At 43.0% G+C, this 25454-nt stretch overlaps 1 protein-coding gene across 1 annotated transcript in view; it reads left to right on the top strand.

Annotated features, from left to right (window-relative positions):
- The window catches only part of nbas (NBAS subunit of NRZ tethering complex), a gene marked incomplete at both ends in the record, with an annotated part of 132100 nt that overhangs the window by 52024 nt on the left and 54622 nt on the right, over nt 1–25454 (top strand). The window contains 10 exons of the mRNA XM_079180714.1: nt 2408–2521; nt 4352–4509; nt 4944–5027; nt 6693–6869; nt 7502–7615; nt 8737–8860; nt 13215–13291; nt 14033–14170; nt 23774–23997; nt 24182–24292. Coding sequence (XP_079036840.1) covers nt 2408–2521; nt 4352–4509; nt 4944–5027; nt 6693–6869; nt 7502–7615; nt 8737–8860; nt 13215–13291; nt 14033–14170; nt 23774–23997; nt 24182–24292 — 1321 coding nt within the window. The remainder of the gene's footprint in view (nt 1–2407; nt 2522–4351; nt 4510–4943; nt 5028–6692; nt 6870–7501; nt 7616–8736; nt 8861–13214; nt 13292–14032; nt 14171–23773; nt 23998–24181; nt 24293–25454) is intronic.

Raw genomic sequence — 25454 nt, 5'->3', positions numbered from 1 at the left:
GCAAGCTCGTATTTTTCCCCCAGAGACATCACTTTGTGCGCTCTCTGAACCGCTTTTTCTGCACCTAAGTCGGGGGCAGGTTCAGCTCTAGGCCATTAATTCAATTCTGTACACCAGGATGTGTAAGGATATGTGTACAGGATAGATGTTGTTTCTGAATGGCAGCACATTCACAAATGCCACATCAAATGTATTTTCTGTTTACTGCTCCTCAAAGCTGATAATGTTTACAGACGCTGTAGTCATGAGTGGTGAGAAAACTGCATCATCTGCGTAGAAAAGAAATGTGGAGCTCTTGTGTTTGTTGTACCTGAAACAACATGCAACAGATGTAAAAATGTAGCATTTAGGGGGATTTATTGGCAGAAATGGAATTTGATATTAATAAATAGGTTTTCTATAGTGTATAATCACCTGAAAATAACAATTGTTTTGCTTTTTTTTACCTTAAAATGAGGCCACCCTGTTTCTACAGTAGCGCAGAACAGACAACAAACACTGGCTCTAGTGTCCCTTACGTGCTTGGCACACGGAAGACAATTTTAGTTGGTTGCAATCTGGACATGGCTCTTTTATCAACATCCTACAGACTCAGAAACCTCGCTAGGGAAGCCACTGACGATCCTTGTTTAGTCTTGGTAAACAGACTAAAGTTCTTTAACTCAAGGTCTCTCTCTCTATCCCTTCATATTTACTTCCTTTAGAAGTTACTATAAGCACAAGCTCTGCACCAGAAAAGTGTTTACATCAGTCTGCTTGTGCTATTTCCAAATGGGATTCTCCATTTAGTTTATTTACTTACGTTTTTGTGCAAGCTTTCATATCTCCCATTTGGGATCACTGCAAGCACACACTGCAGCTGGCTGATGAGTCAACACATGAAACATGTTGGCTGTGTTTTGGTTGAGTAATATATATTTGGACCCCTCCAACCACCCACAGCCGCCTCTGAACACCACCACATGAAATTGACGGGAAAGTTAAAGATGTCATCCCGCTGCCTCTCTTCCTCCAGAATGACATGAACACATCGCTGTATCTCTGTCTTTCTCTCATTATATCTCCATGTTTGTTTTATCTGTCTGTTCCTCAAGAATATAAGCCAGACTCCTCTGCGTCTGTCTGTCGCTCCGTGTGTGTGTGTGTGTTGCTCCCCCCCCCCCCCTCTCTTCCGTCCTCCGGCTCTTAACTCGAAGCTCGTTCTGTCTTCTCTCTCTGAGGCCTGTCACCAGCTAAAGGAAACCTGCGTGCTGGCCTTGTGGCATTTTTGTGTCTGTGCTGCTCACATTCAGTCAGCAGGCAGCAGCTCTCCCTGTGTGGTTCAGGAAAAAAAAAAAAAAAAAAAAAAAAAGGGCAGAGGGAGATGAGAAGAGGAATAAACAAATTTTTAAATAAATAAATGCAGGGGGGGGGCTTTTGAAGGGCGCATCGCTCCGGGGCTCTGTGGTGAATATTTAATGCAGGTATCACCAGCGCACCGGTTAAAAGCCCTTTGGGTTTGGTTCCCGCCTCGGTCTACAGAAATGCTGCGTAAATCATCCTCTCTTATGGGACAGAGCTGAGAGGGAAAAATAAGTTGTTTTTGTCCGAATGGATCAATAATTATCTTATTGAATTAAATTGTGCTGACTCGGAAAGGATCCTGGTGATCCAGCGCAAAGCTTCTGGAGACGGTTTTGTTGTCGCAGCTTATTGAATTGAGTATTTTCCAATTTGTTATTTTTGTGAAATTTCTCACCTTTTCACCCCCGCCTTTTGATTGGCCCCGTGAACGACTTCAATTGGATTTTTCAAGATGCCTGATTTAGATCGGCTTGAAATAAAAGCCAGAGCATGTCTTGATAAAAGCTTTTGGTCTGAAAGAAAACACACACGCACACACGCACACAGATCAATCTAGCGCCATCGTATTTCTTCATCTCCGACCGCGTTCTTTGATCTGCAGCATGCAGGTTTGTTCAGAAGTCGGGCCTCTGCCTGTGCCTCTTCTCATCGCCCCGTCCTCTCCCTTTTGTTTACTGAACTCAGACCGAGATCAAAGACTGTCCTGAGCCGCCACGTGAATGTTAACACCACAACCAATACCGCCATCGCTAAAATATCAAACTGAGATTCATTCCTTTTTAGCGAGACAGCGAGATGGTACTTTCTAGAATAGTTGGCTCTCTCTTTGAGACGAACGGACGAAGCAATGAGCTCATTTACGGTAGACAGATTCATATGTAGTCTCAGGGTCAGCTAATGCAGTTAGAGGCCCTTATGTTGCAACCTTGAGCCTCTGTGTGTGTGTGTGTGCGTGTGTGTGTGTGTGTGTGTGTGTGTGTGTGTGTGTGAGTGTGGTCAAAAGGAGATTTAATAAAGAGGGATATAAATTATGTTTTAAATGGATATCTGTCTGTGAATCTAGGTGATGACAAGGATGCGCGAAAAGGCCAAGTGCTGACCCTGCTGGCAGAGCAAGCTCTCCAGTGTCTGGACTTCAAGGCCTCCTACATCCACTGTCAGGACCTCATGGCCACAGGTACGTAGCCGGCATTGGAAAATGAGCGACACATAGGTAACAGAAGTATCACTGAAGTGCACTGAAGCCCGTAGGAAAGTTAAATGTGAACCTCCCTCATGCCGGTCTGCATTTCCCCTCATTTGCTCCAAACAAAAACATGAGCACAAAGCTCATGTCAGTCCAAACTTGACAAGTACATTGTTCCTGTATCTAATGCAAATCATGGTCAAACCTGCAAACATGGAAAAGATCCAGGTTTCTAGAAATAGAGACCGCAAGTAACTTTTACTTGCAACCAGCAAATCGACCAGTATAAGACACCAAAATACATGTCGCTGGGTGCGTTCATCTTTAAGTAAGGGGAAAACCATGGCTGATGTAGACTGTGGTCCGTGTTGTGTGTTTGGGCTCTTTGCGTTGGTGCCTCTGATGGTTTGTCTTCTGGTCTCAAACGCTTTAAGAATCACTCCCTTTGGGCTTCTCCCATCCTTCCTCGGATGGCCCCAAATCGAGGCTGAGTGACTTTGTGTCCGTTCAACAGCAACTATGACGGAGACATGACAATAACATCCCTATCGAGACCGCCCGCTCCTCAGAGTTTCCCCGAAGGGATTCAAAGTGGTCGCTGCGATAATGGTATTTTGTCTGACCCCGTTTCGTGTTACGCCACACAAGAATCAAAGCGGATAGAATTTGGTCGAGTCTTTCCCTCAGTGCTGAGTAAATGGTAGATAGAGCGCGGATGAGAAAAAGGTGTCTGGTAGAAAGAGAAGGTGTGATCAGATAAGCACCGGTGTTCTCTGCGAACGCAGTGGGAGTAATTGAATCTGTTTGTAGGAATGAAGTCAGGCCGGCGTGTTGCTTCTTGACTGTGATGAAGCCGGAACAAATGTAGCGCAGTTATTACAATGCGTGTTTCCAGACTTAAATGTGCTGTAGGAAGGTTGCACTTTAGTGTGTCATCATTATCTCAGCATTATATCCTTTCCATCAACAAAGTCGTACCGTTTGTGCGTGCCCTACCTCTTTATGCCTTGCTCTTCTGTCTGATAGGATTCAGGGTAGTTTAGCAGAGATAGGAGGACACTGATAGAAAATGAAAACCACTTCTGCTCAGCTATTTAGTGATGCAATTTGTGTGTTTGCACAGAGCGATGCAGGAACGAGTGCTATTACGCAGAAATGAATTAGCGCTTTTTTGCTCTTCGGGTTCCCTCGTCTCGAAGTTGATGAGTTTTTTAAATGGGTTTTTGGTTAAATGTCTGAAATAAGGTTAACAGAAGCTAGTTTCTAACGTTTTGTCCTATGATACAACACATCTCCGTACAGTAAATATCCCACGTCTTTTAAAAAGTGGCTAAATGAGACCAGAAAAAGTTGTCACGCCGACTAGTCCGCCCTCACGGCCTCGTTGTGTTTACTCGCGGCTCATGCAACCGTGGGTTAGGTTGTTTCCTAACCTGAGCTTTTTACTTCACTTCAATCTTTACAAAAATTATAATTTGTAAAGATTATCTCACAGGACACAACTTGTAAGTATCATAAACTTCTGTTTGCCACAGAGCTCATTGTGTGCAATAAAACAAAATCCCGTTGGATTTCTGTCGAGCAAACCAGCGCGACGCTAACTTCCAGGTTTGGCCGACAAAACTACGTAATCCCTGCAGCACTCTGAATGTGAATTTGATCTCCTGCATCGTCATAGTTTTATAGATTATTTTATTGCAGGTGCTGTTATATCCTGCACTCATTCACTTAAATTCAAACTTTTTTTCCTTCCCTCCTTTCTTACCCTGACTTCACCTCCCCTCCCCCTTCCTTGTTTGGCTCCATCTGTTCGTCCTCCAGGTTACGGTCCAGCGTGGGATGTGTGCAGTCTGCTGGGTCAGTGTGAGGGCTACGGAGAGCTGGAGGCCCGACAGGAGCTTTTAGCCTTCTCTCTCACTCACTGCCCCCCCGACAGCATCCACAGCCTGCTGGCTGCCTCCAGTGACCTGCAAACTCAGGTCACTCTTTACCTTTAATCATAGTTTCACCAATGTGGCTTTTTTATGAAAAACAATGTGCAGTCTTTCTTTATTCTTTAAAACTACAGCTGATATTTTGTACCAATAGTCCATATCTAAAAATATGAATGACATGTAATTTGACGGACCCAGTCGACCATGATTATTAACAGTACTAAAATTGTAATAACAACCTCTTGCATGACAAACTCACGTCCGATCTGAACAGAAGTTACATTTAAAATGAGTTCAATTCTGGTAATTTTTTCGTCTAAGAAACGCTGTAAAAACTTCCTTGTTTCACCATTTAGCCTTTCAATCATACCAATTACACCCACATTTCAATTAATCCCTGTGTCCAATGAGGTTGCTCCGCTGAAATAGCAGGTTGTCATCTTCGGATTTCCGTCTTCATCCCCATTTCTGTCCTCCAGGTTTTGTACCAGGCAGTTAACTATCAAATGGAGCCTGTTATTACTGAGAGTGGACGAGAGGCCGACGAGACCGACTCTGTCAAGGTTTGTGTGTTATTCTCCATATGGTTTCCTTTCTGTATGTCTTTGTCTCCGAGATGTAGCCGCCTCTTCTGCGTTGGGTGTGTGTGCTTTTGTTCGGTTAGTGTGTTTTCCGATTGCTTCATATTTGATGAGGTGTAAATCTAGTGTTAAGGTTGCTCAGCTCGCTTGGTTTATTTATGCCTCCCCTTCTCTTCCCCTTCAGCACCGCCAGCTTTATGATGCCTTGAGTGGGTGTTAATGTTTCATGACTTGCATTGCATCCCTTTTGTGTGGGGACGGGTGCTCATTTGAAACTGTCTGTTGTCATTTTATTGTTGTATTGATGTCCCTACCCGTCACTCGTGTATATTTAAGCCTTGGATGTGTGTGTCTGCGTGTGTGCACTCTAGAGGTGCTTTTTTTTTTTTGTGTGTTCTTTTTAAACAAACATCTTCCGCGTATGTGTGTTTGGGTTCTTTTCATTGCCCGACACTCAATCCCCTGCTAAATAAAGTATTGATGAAAGGCACTAAACGATTTGGCCTCGGCCCACTGGCTCTCGAAATTTGGTTTTAAAATCCTTTTCAATTATGTGGAAACCAACATAGCGTGAAAACCGGTGGCGCGCTTTCAAAAATACCCCAAGAATTCTATTCACAGTACAATGTACCATTCATTTGTTGATTCTTGTTTGTTGAAAAAAAAATTATTAAAACATAATTAGATATGAAAATTTACACCATTCTCATGCCTGTCCGTCAAATATGGAGCTAAATATTGACAAAAATAACAAATCGCTATTATATGGGGTTGCCAGGAAGTGCGGCGCATTTGCACCATACATGGGTGAATTGCAGTTTTGACACTTTGGTTCCTGTTGGTTGTCCTTTAACCACAAGGTTGGCGGTATGATATATATATATATATATATAGGACCTTTATAATAAAGATTTTATTACCTTTAGTCAGCCAGGCTTGCTGTTTTTCCCCTGCTTCCACCCTTTATGCTAAGCTAAGCTATATAGCTGCTGGCTTTAGATATAAGATATATGAGTGGTATCTATTTCATCTAACTCGAGGCTGGAGAGCAAATAAGTGAGTAAGTAAACTTTATTTATATGGCACTTTTCAAAAACAGCACTTCCAAAGAGCTTCACAGATAATAAAAGAATGCATAATAGTACACAGCATGAAAACACAGACACAGTTTATAAATTACAAACAGACACTCGACAATAAAAGCAAAAATAAAACCGTAAAAAAAAACAAATAAACCAAAAGGAATTGCAAGCAACAAACTTAAATAACTGACTTTCTGGAATAATCATATTTCCCATAATGTTGGACTTTTGCTTTAAGAAACAAGCAAATTGTGTTTGTGTCAAGGAATGAATCACTGGATGGAAGTATTTGATTCATGTGTCTAATCCTAGTCACAAGAGGTAAAAAGATCTTTGTGTAATGAATCTGCCGCACACTGCCGTAGCACTACACAACATAAAGCATTACTGTGAGACTTTTAGCACATTTTACTCACAAGAACTCACTGAATGTCTCCCGAGCAGGGCTGGGAGGGCTCAACGGTGCATATTGTAATTCCTCAAGCAGCGAAGCCTCTCTACTATACTGAGTGACACACTGGAATAACGTGGCCCTCGTGTTTTCTGTTCCCTTGCTCGGCCCCAGGCCTGCGCTGCCTCTGTGGGCTCCTCCGCGGGGACAGCGGGGGACCTGCTGCACAGGACCACAGCTAAGACCATGAAAGTGCTGACCACTACCAGACTGACCACCAAGGCTGTGCTGACCGCAGTCAGCGACCACCGCTGGTGGAAGGACTCGCTCAACTACCTCCGGCCGCTGCATGTGAGCACACTTTCTTGTTTTTTAATTGATCTGCGGTGAAGCTGAAGGCAAGTTTTCAATAAAGGGCCTAATGAGTTAACTAACAAACTAACTTGTGGATCTAAGCGTGCGTGGTTTTGTGTGTCGTATTGACTTATGTGTGTTTATGTATGCGTAGAGAACAGTGTGCTGTGGAAGGCATATTCAAGCAGCCAAGAATACCAGGGCAATGACTGCAGATGCGTTCGCTTTATGCCTGTTTGTAACTCCATTAGTTCCTGCAGCTGCACAGCATGTGTGTGTTCGTGAAAATGCACATATGCCCCTGCCTCCGTATCGCAAATACTCTCGCTCGCAGACTTCACAGGCTTCATCCTAAAAACAACCAATCAAGAGCTCATCGCCCTGCATAATTAATCGGCCCGCATGTTGAATATTTCAATATGTGGCGGTTTTGCCGGCGGCTGTACCGGCTCGGCGGTCGACCAGGGCTGAGATTGATGGCGATTTTGGGGAGGGCGGCTCGTGGTTACACGTTTCTAAGTAAAGAGAAGAAGAAGAAAAAGAAAGAGGATGTGAGCTGTGGGACAGAGAGCGATGACAGTGCTGTGGGCATGTTGTGAAAGTTTAATGATGTTTTGATGGCTCCTCAGGGTCACGACGCAGGAGCCACTAGTCAGGAAGGGGCGTGCGGGAACTCCAACCTGCAGCGGCAAGGCTGTAGCCCCTTTTATCAGGAACTCATTGATGAGCCCTGCGTGGACCTGGTGAGTGGCTGAAGACCAGAGCTCATGGCTCATTATTTTCTTCTTCTTCCTTCCGCTTCCCTGTTGTCCTTATTTCTCCTTTTATTTGTTTTTTACCTGAGGCCACCTACTTATATTACAGCAAAAATGCTTGACATTTAATCAGATTTCTTTTTCTCCTATGACTTATAAAGCCCTTCAAAAACAACGTTGAAACAAAATGGATAGCAATTTCAGACTAAGTAGTGTTAATGCCAAAAGCATAATAGTACTTAACGGGGAAAGAATATTAAACCAAAGAATAATAGTAAGATGTGTAGACGTGGTACGAAGAATTCTAACCATAACAGAAGAAGTACTGTGTGTATTAGATGGAGGGCTGAGAGATGAATACCATAATACTCTAAAAGAGAAGGACGTCAACGGACGGAGCTTTGGAAGGAGAAAAGGGAGAAAAGTAAGAAAAGGAGTAGTTTGACCTTTATGCCTAGAAAATGGTCGCCCTGGGCTATGACTGGGCTTTTTATTCAGAGACACAAATCATGTGGATAGCTTAAAGAGTGGACGCGAGGGGAAACAGAACGCCGATACATCTCTCCTCATGGCATTTTAATAGGCCTCTCCAAATCCCTTCCTACGCTCCATCTCCAGCGCTCATCCATCTTCCATCATCCGTCTACCAATAATGGCTCCCCGCGTCCGTCTGAATCGGCTGATCAATGGGATTGGTTTTTACCTCAACAGTTACAATGGAGGACGTGGTTCGAGGGGCGGGAGAGGCTGATTGAGAGAGAAGGAGAGACGAGCGCAACAAGTCAGGAAGATGGATTTAGTGAGAGCGCCGGAGATGGACAGGAGACGTCGTGCGTTTGAGGGATAGCTCTGAGGCTAGCGAGAGCGCAAATTTCATTCCTATCCCTTTAAAAGACACTTGAGAAATAACTTGTACAAGAGTCCTATGAATGAATTATCTAAATTATTTAGTATTGAAGTTCATTTGTTTACTCCATCTCTCATCCGTCACCTCAATCACATCTCTGTGCTCTGATCTGTTCTCCCGAGTGTTGGGATTCACTCAGTACAGTGATGAGTACACGGTGTTTATTCATCACTCCCTTTCTCTTCTTCGTTCTGTCTCTTAGAGTCAAGATGTGTATTCGTCCTACAAGGACGTGCCTCAGGAAAACTTTGCTGAGGTTTTACTGAGGACCGGCAAACTGGCGGAGGCCAACACGGAAGGGAAAACCCTGTTTCCTGCTACGGAGGGTGAGCATGCAGAAACATATGACACACACACACACACACACAGATACTTGCATTTTAATCCGGGTCGGTCGTCATTTTATGCTCAGTTTGAGTTGTTCCGCGGCTCCGATTTCCCGCATTGCTGCTCTTAGAAAATCTGTTAAAGACTAAATTGTTTTTAAATAACATTGGAGCAGTGTTTTCACACGTTATAACCACGGAGTCTGTGCTTTGATAGAAATATAGCTGAACTTCGCTGCAGAGCAGACAGACCATATTGTCTGCATCTTCCAGCCATCTGCGACTCCATATTTCTTTTTTCTTTTTTGTGTTCTTTCTCTTCATAGACGAATTGAGCCGTGTTTGCTTCACGTACTAACGTACTGCATGCTGCAAACTTAATCTGTATGTACTACACACTGCTTACTATATTAATGATTAAGTACGTCATGCATTACAAGCAACCTGTACACACTGAAGTACATTCAAGCTTCCATTATGTAATAATTGTTTATCACAAATGTAAATCAACATTACCTCTTCCACTCAATTTAATATTTTCCAGTATTACTTTAAATGATTAAAACTTTTAGTGCTAAATATGTTTTCTACAGTACATTATGTCTCTATTATATAGACCTCTTGCACTTTTCCTCTTTGTCTTTGGCCTTAACGTCACCTCCCATCGTCCGTAACTATTCGGTTCATTATCTAAGACGTCTGCCTCGCGGTCAGCCATTGGACAGTCTGAAGAGACGCAATGCATTTTGGGGCGGTTGAGTATGTTCAGTAAGCTCACGTCTCATACGTAGGGAGAACGCACTACGTTCTCAATTTTACGTCATTTTAAGTATGTTAGTATGCAATTTCGAACACAGTCTTGCGCGATGCAGGGCTGCCTTTCTCTCTCCGACGCGGCCATCTTGTTTCAATTCACTTTATTGCATTTTTTTTTTACTGTAGTTGGAATTTTTGTGACCATTTGACAGATTTGTCCACGTCTTGCATCAGAATGCCCGTGAGCTTTTCCTGAATTTAATTGTCTTTAAGTTCACAGATTAAAAAAAAAAAGAGAAGAAAACGTGTAGAAAGTGCTTTGTAAGTGTTTGGACAGATTGAGTGAGTGTTGTGTAACTTGAGCTGCTCCTTAGTGCTCCGTCTTAGTGAAGCTGTGGTCCCCCCCCCCCCCCCCTTCACCCTTCCCGCTCTTCTCCTCATCCGTCTAGCCATGGAGACCGTATGTGGTGGACAAGGGGACAACATGGCAAGAATAGCTTCACATTGATTAATTAATGTATGCCCTTGCGTCCCGCAGCAAGAGTAAATAATGACACGTCACCCGCTGCGATATCGGAGAGATAGTATCAAGTCAAGACATCAAGGCCACGCTGCGTGATGGATCACAGCTGCTCGCCAAAATCAATGCCACAACGAAAATAAAGAGCATATGTGTGTGTGTGTGCGCGCGTGTGTGCGTGCGTACGTGTGTGTTTGAATACTAATATGCGGACACTAAAGGATGCGAGAAACACACTTTGACCATGGAGCGCTAATGCGTCGAGATGCACACTCACACATTCCACCAAATCCAAGCTCTCTCTGCTGGTGTCATTCAAATTAATATCACTCTTCTTAAAAAGTCACCTTGCCCGCGGAGCTGCCACCGAGCAGCGACGTGTCGAGAAAGAGAAAAGGCCGCGTGGACGGCGCCGCGTCCGATAACAACCTTCGATTAATGAGTCGCGTATCGGCCCCCGCCGCACCGGCCATCCTTAAAAACAGACCGGGAGATGGCCTTTAAGAATATAAATATATAGATGTTTCACCCGGCCCAGATAAGGTGGAGGTAATTAATGATGACACCAGTGGAAAGTGACTCAATGGGATTGAACTGAGTAAGGTGCAGGACGCGGGAAGCGGCGGGAGTCACACACACACACACACACACACACACACACACACACACACACACACAGCAGAGGAGTGCTGCCATTGGCCCCGCATATTGACCAGGCCATAATCACCTGTTTTTCACACTGCATGCACAGGTAACATAGTAATAAGTCACTGCCTCACCATACCGCTAACAATGTATCTGATTTTGCTGACACAGGAGCAGCAGTAGTATGTGTGTGTGTGTGCATGCATGAGTGGACGTATGCACACACACACACACACACACACACACACACACACACACACACACACACACACACACACACACACACACACAGACACATATACACACATATACACACACTGTGTCTGTTTTCCTCTCCTTCCTTTCTCTTCCTCACAAGCAGAAATACTGTATGCTTTTAAGTCTGGGTTATCTATTCTGTGTGTGTGTGTGTGTGTTTACCCCTCTGGTAATTCCTGTCCCGATGGTATCGGTGGCTTTAGAGAGGCGTGTAATCAGCCCACTCTGAGGTGTAGCTCATTGAAACCCTGGGGGGAAGGAGGAGGGTGGGCACTCTGCTTAAGAGAGCTGTTATGGCTCTTTAAGCTGGCGTATCAGTCCGCCCCCGGCTCTCACATGCACACACTGAACCTCCAACCGTATATGTCAGGTAATGGCCTGTGTGCGCACATATGAATATTTGTGTGCATTCTGTTCGGCAGTATGCGTCTCCCCCCCCTGTGACCCCGCCTTTCTCCCAGTGTCCATGCTCCACTTTTCTCCTCTCTGTCCCATTTTGTCTCATGCTCTTATCACCAACACAGGCTTTTTGTTCTCCCTGGGTCTGAGACTACAAAGTGAATCCGTCTGCCTCTGCTTCTCTCTGCTCTGTCCCCCCCCCCCCCTTGTTTCCTCACAGACAGTGAGTGTGTGAGTGCGATTGTGCATCCTTGTGTTTTGCCTGTTGTGGCCTCGAGGCAAGCTGTGGACAAAAGTCCATCCCCGTGCCCAAAGCCCCATCGAGACTCCAAATCCCATCAGCCCTTAGGGACTCCAAAAACATGGGTCGTGTCCCAATTCTATATTACATACTAACTTAGAGCAGTTTTTCAGTATGTGTTATGCCTTATTCGCATATTACATGGGGAGAGGCCGTCTGTGATCTTAAACCTGTGCGAATCTGTAGTTTGTCAAGTAAAAACACAGAGGTTGTCTGATAATATCCCGTAAAAAAATCGGCATCTTGGTGATTTAGGGTCCTTTTTTTTTCTGCCTCTTTCCTGCATTTGTAATTAAATGATGCTACACAGCATGGAGGCCTATACGCACCTGAGCAAGAGGTCTTTGTGAGTATTATATCCGCCTAAATAATAAAATAGTGTTATAGTATTAAACATAAATATCATAGAGTATAATGTTTTTAATATAAGCGGATGTTACGCAAAGCCTTGACATCATACCTGGAGGATAATGTCAGTAAATTCGATTAAAATGCTTTTATCCCGAGCGAATGCGCCGCAGAAAACAGAGACGTGGGGTGGCGATTTCTAAATCACATTAAGTCCCTCGGTGATACTGGTCCCCTGCAAATAGGGCTTTACATCAAGTGTACTTGATTGTTTGAGCTCGTTGTGAGCGTGTTGATGCATGACCATATCCCACAATGCAATGCACAAAGTAAATGGAAGTGCAGTTCACAGCTGCAGAACATTAAAGCTCATTGCATATGAGAGTGACGTTCGGATGATTGTTAAAAACAGTTTTTGTTCTCTTTGTGAGGCACAATGCTTAGCAGTGCTTAGCATAATTGACAGTGGTATTCCAAAGTTTTCGTGTCCATTTTTCTGTTTGTACAAAACAGTCACGTACATGAATTTAAGTACACTAGTACGACAGTACTACCAGATCAATGGAGTCAAAACCAGTTAAAGAACGATATTTTAGGATTCTTATGATCAAACTTCGCAGTCAATATGCACAGACTAATTTGGCATTCAGGCAGGGGATTCAACTTTTAAAGTGCACTCAGATGACGTTTGGACTCATCTGGAGAGCACTTATTAGAAGTGGGCATGTACCGACTCTTTGAATAATGAAAACTCGCTCTGCAGGAAACCGTCCACGCGCACGCATGCACGCATGCACAACCAGCCAACATTTGTACACAGCATATGCAAACACGCTGTGCCCACAATAGCCCAGCGAGAAGATGGACAGAATCCCAGAACACGGGGGATTTTTAATGACGCTTCTTGACTCTGTGTTTTCCCCCCTTTTCTTCTCATCACCCTCTATTTTTACCGTCCCGCTCTTTTGTCTGGCCCACAGAGAGGTGTGTTCTGACAGCCATTGTCGTCTGTATTCAACAAACGTGGGATGAAACTCGTCCAAGAGGGGAGGGTTGGTTGTTAATCCTCAGTGCTTTAGTTAAAGTCTTTTCTCTCTCTCTCTCTCAATCCCTCCATCCTTTTGCAGTTTTGCTGCAGCTGGCCAACGATGCATTTCCCAGGGACATGATGCTGGCTCTGTCCTACTTACTGGCCCTGCCTCAGGTAGGTGGACACACAGGCACACGCACACACGGAGAGCTTTATTTTAGGCACATACAAAAAAGACTCTGATGATATAAGTGTGACTGTATTTTAGTGAGACTCTGGCTGAGGGAGTCTATATTCCTTACCCTTCTAGATGAGCTATTGTGTTACACAGTTTGCATCATCAGTGTGTCAAATCAAAGTCGCACTTAAAAGGCACCGGCGTAACGCTGCTGAGTGACATTTACCAGTAGCAGTTCATCAGAAGCATGACATTCGTCACACAACGCCCGTCGTATCTCACGTAGCTTCATGTCTCCCTCTAGTCAATCAGCATTCACACATACTATAAACACTATGTGGCCCTTGTCCATCTTGTCCCAGCTGTCAGAGGAGCACTACATGTCTTTTGAGAGCTGGGAAAGGGAAATGTAAGACGGAGAAACACCACTGCAGTAGATTGTGTTCAAGTGGAGGGAGTGAGATCCCCTCATGAGTCTCAACACACATCTCCAGTGAAACACTAAGCTGCTGGAGTGTTACATAGATATTTCTTGGAGAGTTTAACTCCAGACTGACGCTACTGACAAAACTGACTGTGAGTTCTGCATGGTGTGACACGATGAGCACAGAGTCTATTGGGCCACTGAATTTTGGACTTTTATTTTGAACTGCTTTTGGACATTATTATTAGTTCAGTGGAATTTCCCACCACTTGCATACTTTCTTATTCATATGTTTCCATCCGTCCATATGCAGGTACTGGATGCCAACAGGTGTTTTGAGAAACAGTGTCGTTCTGCCCTGTCGCTCCAGCTGGCTGCCTACTACTACTCCCTGCAGATCTATTCTCTCCTCATACCTTGCTTCAAGGACAAGAACCACACTCTCTACCAGGTTAGCATGGAATACCAATGATGTGTGTGGGTGGTTGTGTGAATGGAGGTATTGGGTATAATGCAGAGGTGGGAGGGGACACAGTCTCCATGATGCTTGATAGAAAGTTCTGTGCATTAGGTGCTTTTCTTGGCCCAAAATGCTGCGATTTGCCCGAATACAAATTCACTTTAAGCATGACCAAAAGAAGATGAAAAAGAAAGACGCACAATAACATACAGGAAACAAACAGAGATGAAACAAAATCCAAAAGTTTTAAAGCCGGGGCTTTCAGAGCAGACGCTAAAGATCGATTTGTTTTGAGCAGATGGGTTTTGAAGAATTTCCTGGAAACCCGAGAGGCTCAGTGCGGTTTTCGCTTTTTAGTCGGAGCGTTTCACAGCCAGGGACCACCACAGACAAAACGCTGTGTCACCCAGCGTTCAGATCTGTTGCAGGGTTACTGGAGGAACTCCTACCAGGCGTAGTAAGCCTGGTAGGAGATTATGTGCGTGCATCTGTCTGTCTTTCCATGGCTAATCTCACATGCTACTGGACCCATCAGCCTAATAATCTTTGCGCTCATTCATGACTGTACGCTCAAGGACCTCTCGTAGTTGCTGTGATTCATACTTTTTTGATAAATATATCATCGACTGCTTTATACCGTCATTGACTACAGTGTGCCCGCGAATACACACTGCAGCTCCTCAACACCCGAGATGCTCCCGTGTTCCCGTCTCTTGCTTCCCTGCTGCTGGGCAAAAGTGAAGGTGGAGTCTGTGGGATTACAAACCGGTCTCTGGATAGAGCCAAAGTGAGCAGCACAATCTGCTCCAGGTCGCGGTTTCACCCATGACACGCAGCTGAGACGCAAGCCCGCACAGAGCCGATGGCTGACTGACAAACATGGCAATAACACTGAGATGAGGGCGACACTGGGGTACTATCGTTGAGGAGGATATTAAGTTAATGGAGGATACAGTGCCAAAACCTAATTTTGAACTGTTTTAAGTAATTATGGAACAAGCAGTCATGTCCAGCTTTGTGGAATTATAAATGAGTGTGTCGTCTGTGTAGCACTGAACCCCCAGCCCATACACACCCACCCAAAAGAAATGTTTATCAAGTCGATTAAGCAGCAATCCCAATTCTACCAATCACTTTACATCTCTTCATGTCTTACATGATGTGAAACTTGTTATTTTATAACTAACTTATTTCAGCTAAGCTAACATGTCCAATGATCCAAATACACAAGTTTAGACCCTCATCTATTATACTCAAATGTTTTTCTTTCAAGTAGCATTAAGGTTGGCCAAGTCATCAATCAGTACATACACTTACTCTACTTTTCATTTTGTTTCAGCTCATTTTGACATATTTGGTATTCTTGGAAACTTTGGGATCTCCAGTAGAATTCAAAATACCGGTGTTTGGAATCGAAGAAATCTGAGTCATTGTAAGCAATTCTGATTTCATCTCAGTGCGTTGCAATTACATTTACATTTTTTAGCTCAAACAGCATTCGGCTTCATGGAAAGAGAGGATTGTTCGTGGCGAAGTGGGAATACAAAAGGCTTCCCACTAATTTAACAGGCAAAAAGCATCATAATGGAACAAACTGGGAAATAACTATAATCATCCTTTTACTCATCAGCATAGTAATCCACTTACTTATGCTTTAATCCAAAACCACCCCTGGAATATGTGTCGATATGCTTCTGTTTGTTTGCGTTGATTTATGTGTAAATTGATTTTATTTCCCCAGATGTCTTAATTATAGCAGCCAGACATATTTGCATAATTCACTGTCTTTCAGACTCTTTGGATTACATGAAATTTCCCCGTGTGCAAATTGCAAATCAAATGTATTTTTCGGATATGGTGGCCCGTTAATGCAACGATGTAAGCCTTAAAGGAGCCACAACAGGTCACAACAGGTCACAATGCTGTACGTTACACAAGTCACAAAGTGAGAAAAGACAATATGCAAGCAAGAAAAGAGCAAGAGATCCGAACATACAAGTGGGAAGAAGAGGAGAGTGGTGGCGGGGGTGATAAGGTGTAGAATAAAAGAAGAAATGGTTCTGACCTTTTCCTTGAGTGGTCTGTGGCTCTCATGGGCTTTAGCCTAGGTGGAGGAAGTGGAGGTAAAATGTTGAAATAATAAAACGGAAGAGGGAGAGAGGCCAGCAGAAGAAGTGGATAAGTGTATCCCAGTTGACATTCAAGGTCAGAACTGTGCACAAAAACACGCGCTCTCACACACGCACACACACTCGCACATCAACAAGTTCTACTCAACGCCACATGCTCATCCCCACACACTCGCACTCACATGCTCCCTGCAACCTAATGGCAGTAATCACTCCACAACCTCCTGCTTAAAGTGAAGTTCAAGTCCATTAACTTAAAAATATATACCGCTTTCCCTCCTCTGCTCTACACTTTGGCAGTACCTTCACTTTTAGCTCATTTTTTTTTTTTTTGTCCTTTGAGTTTTTTTCCCTCTTTAACGCTTGTTATCGTTGTGTTCCAGGTCTTGCCTTCACTCCGCTCTTATTGATGCGGTCGTGGCAACTTTTAGAGGGAAGAAAAACCTTTCAACCCTTTTACCCTCGTTTCATTCTCCTCATCCACCATCGTTTTCTCCCCCAGTGTGTGCTCCTTATGTTTCCTTTCTGTTTCCTTATTTGTTTTGTCTCTGTCAGCTAAATGAATTGCTTTGTTGGCATGACAGTTCTGCTTTTTTACGTGTCTTCACAGGCTTCTTTCTGCTATCGTTCCTCCTCCTACACTCTCCAGATTATTTCCCCCTCCATAGACGTGTCTCGCTCTTGTCAAATCTCGGGCCTCGTCGTCTACAATACTATCTTGACTCTGCATATTTAATACAATTCTCTTGTGCTTTCTTGAGCTCTCTCGCTTTCTCTTATCTTTTAAGGGCACACGTTGCATGGCGTGTGATACGTTATTGCAGATATGTATGACAGCGTGCCCATATCAAAGTGTCTCGCACGTGCTTGCTTTGCAAGTTAGGGTTCGGGGGAGAATAACATGTTACATACACGGGCATGTCTTTTTTATTCGTTTTCTATATGTAGAATTGTTTGTGTGCATGCGTTTGTTGGTGTGTAGTGTGTACGTGTAACTGCAGGCTAACATATTTGTGTGCGTTGTGGTGTGTCAAGCTGTCCCTAAGTGTTTCCCACTCTCCACTTGAGGAGCAGCAGCGCTGCCTCTATAGCTCTCACGCTTTTTCGGTTCTCTTGTCGCTATCACATAATTTCATACCCAAGCAATAAGACGCCAAACACTCAAGACACCGAAGCCATTCAGTTGCAAATAGGAACACAACTCTCTGAGGGTTTTAAAAGCATCAATCAACGTTCCCTCGCTCTTCTGTAGAAATAACGTTTTTTGGAGCTGATGCTGCCTGCAAAGAAAACATTGAAACCTAAGGTCAATTTCATTAAAAAACACACGCATACAGGACATACTTATTCATAAATGTCACGTATAATAAACATCAGCACCCATTGTGAAAATGTATGCTGCTCCCGTCTCCTGACTCGTACAGTAATATGTACCTTTAGGAATGATTTACCAATGCATCAATCATTGTTGTTGACATGTTGTTTACCTTATCTATTCAGCACATACACGCTCACAAACATTAGTTATTTTTGACATTTATGCTAATAAACATATGACCATAAATTTACAACATGCAGTAACAGTGACTATAAAGAAACAAGACCATGAAGGTTTGCAGCAGATACCACAGTTTGATTTTGAGGAATCCTTTGGAACTGACAGGTGTGAGTTTTTTTCTTTACTGTAGTTATACTGATGCATCCCAGTTAAATTGACAACAATATATTGATATTAAAAATGCATTGTGCTTTGCTTTATTGATCCCTGTGGAGACTTGGTCCTACTGTACTCTAACTATTTAGCAGCCACAGCGCAGCTCATGGACCAATTCAAGTCGGTCTCACAGTCTCAGGAGTAACATAGAGAACCAAACATACATGTATTGAGACTGTGTGAAGGAAAACACAGGGCGAGCATGCCCAACAACAAAACAGGACCTAGAACCTCATTGAAGGATAATTAAGCCTCTTTTAAGATTTGGTCTTGTTTTTGAATTATTTGTCCATCATTAGTTTTTTTCCAATCAGAAATAATAACACAATGATCACAGTTAATCACTGATATCTGGGTATCCAAACATACATGTAAGAGAAAACACAACTACTGGCCAAACTGCATTTTCAGCATGCTTGATGGAATCAAACACACACATTTCATGTGTAATGAGGGCATTATTTCTGACATTCTCATTTGATTTTACCTCCAAATTGGATAATCGTGGAAAAGACATTACATTGCGACTATTTTTTTGTTGTTGTAAATTTGCCACGTTCCCAGACTGAGTAATCCTTCGGTGAGTATGTTGTCAAAACCAATAAAAACCACGATTATGAAAATGAACCGATTTGTAACAAATTGAAAGTGATCCTTTCATTTAAGACCCTGTCATTCTTTTTACTCTACCTCTCTTCCTACTTCACCTCAATCCCTTAAATGCTTTTTGTAATATAATTTCAAATATTAACCCAGTACATTTACCAAAATTGGTGATTTAACTTGAGGCTGATTTAGTCACATTTAGCGTTTTTTTATTCAGACTGTGGAAAAATAAGCCAGTGGTCCCCGCGTCACTCGAATATCTCTCAGCTCTCACAATATTACATTAATAGTTAAGTCCTTAGGTCTGTGATGCTTGTTTGCCCATGTGCATTATTTAATTTTGCAGCTATTTAGTCAGCTACTGTAGTCGGCCCTACTCCATGTTCCCAGGGTTGTTATTGTAAGACATTACTAAGACCTATCTTTGCAATTCAAATTGCAAAATCACGAAGCAAAATGGAAGTTTCAAATGTAATTTCAATGGTTAAAAAAACAAAACATGTATACATGCATCAATGTCTAAAGTCTGGAACATAGGAGCTTGGGAACATAGATAGGCGCCTCGGGTTACAGAGCAGTACAACAAACAGCTTTTTGCCTCTTGGAGATCCTGTAGCCCACTATTGACTTTCAGGTCTAACTGATGATTACGGCTCCCAGGCATTCCGGAGCAGCACCGGGCTCAACGTCACGGATGCTAGGTTTCCATTATTCCCCGAGGCATAATGAGCTGATTTCCTCTTGCTCGCACCGGAAGTTTTCATTATTCCGACTAAAGTGCTCGTTTGCGACATTGAGGCGCTCTTTACCGTGATTGTTCTGCGGGTGGTATTTACACAGTATTGCACAATAGCCCATACTTATGGACGTGTTAGTCTGTTTACCTGTACTTGTCGGTGTTTCAATGTGCGAGCCTGTGTGTGTGTGTGTGTGTGTCACAGAATGCTGGCGCTTAGCATAGTTGTAGCTGTGAATGTGCCGAGTAAATAGATCGACATTTTTCACTCAACCATTTATCTTCACCTGCAGTCGTCATTCTCTCACTGAGTATTGATCACTTGCACTCTTGGTGCACACAAGCAGAGGCGCATTTAAAGCATGTACAACCGGGCTATTGACACACACACACACACACACACACACACACACACACACACACACACACACACACACACACACACACACACACACACAGCGTGACTGTAGAGTACATCGTGCAGAAAAACTGCTTAGCTCTTTGAACATCTCATCCGGATGTTTCCCTTTGTAATAAAAGCCCACCGAATCGGAATACTTTATTAAGTATATCAATTTGTTTTTTGATTCTACCTGAAGGAAATCTAAACACTGTGTTTTTTCAGACTGGAAAAATAAAGCACACACTTTTAGTAAAGCACTCAGCAGACAGTTCGTTTTAGGAGCAAAAGATGAAAGTGTTTCCCTAATAGCATCGAGATCACATGATAAAACGGCACTTTGCTTACATCTAGTGACATTTCACATTGCCTGTGTCCACCGCAGATGCTTTTATTTATTTTTTTTTAATTCAAGGCCGCAACGGGATTCAAACTGCCGGGTGCGGGGACCCGACCTTGGATGTGCCGGAACGACTGCGCCGTTGTTGAATTGATTGGAATAATGAGTTAGACCGAATCACTGGCCCATCATAGAAAAGCACGGCAAACTCGAACGACTTTGCTTTCCTCTACTTGTACAAATTGAGCTCTTGTACCACAATCATTAGCGGCCTATATTTTACCCACGGGAGCTCTGTGGAGCAGAAGAGCTCCAGAAACAGCATATTAGACAAATATGAACTCTCAATGCACTGTTGCAGTTGAATGGGAAGGTTTGAGACGATGTGTAGTCTCTAAACCTTTTGATTGTGCTAAGTTGTTCCTCCGGTCCGTGTCTTTGCAGTCTACTTGGCAGGCTTTGTGATCAGTCCCCTTCATGGTGTATTATGACCCACAGTGCAGCAGAGCTTGTTCACGGAGTGATCAGCCCTCTACAACAGCCTGCCTAATAATGTGCACATACTGTGCTGTATGAATTAGTGCTAATGAGGCCACTGACTGTATCGCTAAGTGTTAGGCATGATATAAACGTAACTCATTAGGATCGTTAAATCGCTAACACGCTAGATGGGGAATTCATGTAACCTCTACGCGTTCCTTACCACTCGAAGAGGCAATGTGTTTAAAACTGTAAGGGGCATTGATGATGTGATGGTAACACAAACACAGAATAATATACTGAGAATGTAACACAGTTTAACCCTTAAACACTTAAATCCCCCCTCATTTGAAAGCAAATGGACCGTTTTGATTGTAACACTCTTGCAATTAATATGAATTTATTCTGCTAGCGCGGCTATAAATCTTTCACCCTGTTATTATTTTAGCTGCCACGATTTTACCTGGATTTATTACAACACGGTGTTCTGTTTGAAAAAGTACAACAATGCCTGAAATGAGGAGAGTCTAATCTGTCAATACATATAAAACATAATGTATCTTTTGATAGTGTTAGCAGTCTATAAAAGATTTACATATTGTTAGCAATCACAGTGGGTGGTGAAAGGGAAACCAACACTGGTTATGTAATATTAAGATTTAGTTGATTACTATGATAACATTGACGAACTCAAAGAGTTGCTATAATAACATTTTATTTCAAATGTTGAACCAGGCAGCATTTGGAAAAGGCAAAAGGAGACGACATGGGTGCAGGGTTGCGACTGAAACGAGAGAAATGAGAGAGCAAGCGTGGATGAAAAGATTTGAGGCCCGAGACATAGAATTTTTTTTTTTTTTTTTTTTACACCGTTCCCGCTTAAGGCGGCATTGCAGGAAGGAGGGGAGCGGGGAGAGAAGAGCCCGTGGCAGCGGTGGAACGGCTAAAAGGGGAGTTGGAGAGAGCTGGCTTCCTCCCAGCTGTGCAACATCACACGCTACCTTATGCAATTATACCTGACATACAGTTTATACATCCCTCCCTCAGAAGACAGACTATAAATGGCTTTTTAAGATACTTTGAAATTAAATCAGCAAGTAATTATATAAGATGAAGAGAAAATGAGGAGTGCGAGTGTTGTCTTTGCTTAATTTGAAGACTAAATGGGATCGCAAAGAAATTTCGAAAGAGGAAGGATCTCAGGGATTCGTCAGCGATGGGGAGGGGAGGGGAGAGCCATGTTTGGAGAGGTTCTGGAAGATTTAGTCCAGCTAGCTGAAAGGACAAAGTGTTGTAGATGATTGACAGACGGGGTGAGAGAGAGACAGCAAATAGAGTTTCGTCATGAAAGACTTATTTCAATAAAGTTCTTCAAACATCGGCCTGTCCATCACAGTTCCAGCAGACTTTCTTCTCTCTCCCTATGTTCTCCTTTGTGTGTCATTCTTCCTCGTCTGAATTTTTTAAAATGATACCGGCATTAACAAATACCACCCTACTTTTCCTCCCCTCCCCTCCCTCCCCTCCATTACTCTCCATGCTCCAATCTCCTGGCTTATTTCCTCCCCCTCTGACTCTCTACACTTTTAATATTCTGCTCTTTCTAACTCTTCTCCTCGCTCTCTCTCTCTCTCCCTCCTGTCCTGCTTTTGAACTGCCACCAGGACTGCCTGCCGAAGCCACATCTAAAGACCCACATATACACACATGCTGAGAGCAGGAAGAGATAGACACACACACACACACCTCTGTTTACACATTTCCAGAAGCCATAATTACGTTATGCAAATAAAATCAACAAATAAACCATCTCATCCTGCTGGGCAACAACATATAAGATGCCAAAAACTAAATTCCGGAGCTCATTTAATTAGAACAGAGGTGATGGGAGAGATACAACATTCGCCTACCGCTCCCTGCGCACGACATTCTCAATCATAAATGTGTGGCCACCGTCAAATTCCCCATAGGCCTGAATCCCGGTAGCAATTATGGCTCCTGGTACATTTACCTATATTTTCCAGGCGCGTAGGAAAAAAGGCATATATTAAGTTGTCTGATTTAAATGGGGTGACTCAGTCAATGTCTTCCTGGAAGCAACATTTTAGAAGTTATAGAAGTAAAGCCAGGATACATTTGTCTTCCCCTACCTTTTTGCTGCCTATTTTTTTAAATTACAGCCATTTTTGAAAATGGCTTCATTAGTTTGCCACTGCAAAGCAGCAAAAGACCTGTGAAGTTTCAGAAACCACGCAGCGCAGGTTGTTTGAGCCCCAGCGTGTCACGTAGTTTAATGAGGAGCCTTCAGGGCAGTTTATTTATGGCTCGTACAGTGTGGTGCACTTCCTGTATCTGTCTATGAGTAAGAAACTGCATTTGAAAGCTAATAAAGGTAAGAAACAAAAAAGATGACCTGTTGTTCTCTGTACTGGATGTTCAGTTAAATTATATACAGGGAGTAACAAACAGGACCAGGAAAAGATAACTCTATAACGCTCGTGTGTGTGTTGTGTAAAATAAACATGAATACCATATTTCAATCGCATCACCACATCATTTCCATTGTTTTGTCAAGAGGCGGAAAGATTTAGCTTGATTTAGTCATGCTGTCTTTGACATTTCTTATTTGTGTGTTTGGATTTTGGGAATATTATACTATTGCTTTAATTAGTCAAAGGTTAAAGCATATATATATTTTGATATATATATATATATATATATATATATATATATATATATATAAAAATCAGTAATCTCAGCAAGTCTCCTTTCAGCCCATTTTTTGTTTGAAATGTTTAAAGTGGGCGTTCCTCTAAATTGAAGAAGAGGACAGAGTACTTGAGACCAAACCCGATATATTCTTTACAAAATAATTCAACATTTAGCATGTTTAACATTATGTAAAACATCTTCTTAATTATATATAAAAAATCATGCTGGCAGGCATGGTAAAGATTTTATTGTATATGTTAATACTCTACAAAGGACCAGGGATTTGCAAGTCCAGTTTTGATGTGCTTTTATTCAGAGGACAGTGTAATACATTATAGTAATTCTCAGGATTACTAAACTGGGCTTTTAGCACAAATGCCCGCTTCGTATGCTATTACCCTGTGAGGCAACCAGCGTGAAATAACACATTCAGCCGCATTTTGTGAGTAAACATGAGATTTATTCCCCCTTTCATAGGCTGACCCAAAGGAGCTCATTCGATTGGTCACGCAGCATGTGTCTGCCTATTCGGATTGGCCGGAGGAGCAACAGAAGTTGATCGGCCAGCTGCATGTGTACAACGAGCGTCTGAGGGACTTTACCCAGGCCCAGGTGTTGCAGGGGCTCGGCCGCGGAGTGGACGTCCAGCGCTTCAGCTCCGACGCCGACTACAAGAAGGAGACCATCCTCGGCCTCACAGAGTAAGTAGGGAGTGGGCTTAAAGGAATATACCGTCTTTGCCTTGTTTCTCTGACTGAATGACTGAACTTTTGAGTAAATAATCTGACATGAAAAACAAACCCACTCGTATGACATATGAGTGGGAGCTTCTGCTTCAATGCGATGAAATCTGATCATAGTTTTCTCCTCTCTACATGTGATTAGGACACTGCAGGACGACGTGTACAGCATCGCTCTGTCTCTGGCAAAGCGCTACAGTGTTCCTCTGTGGGAGGTCTACATGACTCACCTCGAGTTCCTCTTTACAGACAGCGGGTACATGCACACACACACACACACACACAAATAAAAACACCCTCACATAACCTTTCCCTGAGCATCTCATCAGTTTGAAATATTTAGTCAGTCAATACGCACTAGAAATGCTCCTAAATGCATTTGTTTTTTGATAAAGTAACGCACACTGCTTGTGTGTACTTCTGTATTCTCGTGTCTTATTGAGTTTAGTATGTGCACATGTCCTTGTCCTCTATTTAGAAGTCTGAGAAGTGCTGTGTAAAAAAAGTGAATTTAAGTAGCAACACAGCCTCTGGGTTACGACAAACCCCGCCTCCATAAAAAGCCTACTCAAAGCACCCCCAGGGTAAATCAAACATGTTGTGAATATGTGTTCGTATGTGAGTGCTTGTGTTTTAGAGGGAGAGAGGACGCGAGTGTGTCAGAGTCTATTTCCATAATCTATTTGCTCTCTGACTTTATAGCTAGGGAACTGACTAGCTCTGCACCTTTCCTTGTTTTAATATAATGCCTTTTCAGCAGATGTGTGTGTGTGTGTGTGTGTGTGTTCGAGTGTGTGTGCGTGTTTGTGCGCACACGTGTGTGCATCTGTGATAAATATCCCCCTGTCGCATTCTGATATAAGGGAAATGGTTTATGGACTCCACTTAACGATAAATTACAACCTATTCCTCCTTCAGACCCGACCACAGCTGCTGTGTGTGTGAGTTTCGAGCAAAATCTCAAGATCATGACAAATGCCTGAAGAATATTCATACTATAATCTCGACGAGAGGCATCTGCAATACGCGTATTGATTTAACGGATGGATGGACACAGGGACGGATATAAATAGAGCAGACGATGAGATGCACACAGACAGAAGCAGAGGTGTGAGATGGAATTTAAACTTTTATTGATCCCTGTAGGGAGATGCGTTCGTTCACTCATTCTGTTTAGTAGCAGCAGCAGCAGCCAGCCAGCCACAGTACAGTGCTCCGGGATCAAGTCCAGCTCTGACGCTGGTGCTTGGAGAAAGGGAAATAACACAAGTCAAGAGACACTTTTGTCCAAAGAGGCTTACAATAAGTGCATTCGCACTCAAAAGAACTACATGTCATGAGAGATTGGGAGTGCAACCTTCTTAAATAAGCAGCTAAGTGAGGCTGTGGAGAAAGATGTGCAGTGACCGTGAAATCCT

The sequence above is a fragment of the Pholis gunnellus genome, assembly GCF_910591455.1.
Source record: "Pholis gunnellus genome assembly, chromosome: 19".
NCBI lineage: Eukaryota > Metazoa > Chordata > Actinopteri > Perciformes > Pholidae > Pholis > Pholis gunnellus.
Note: the sequence above shows the minus strand (reverse complement) of the source record. Positions and strands in the feature narration are given on the sequence as shown.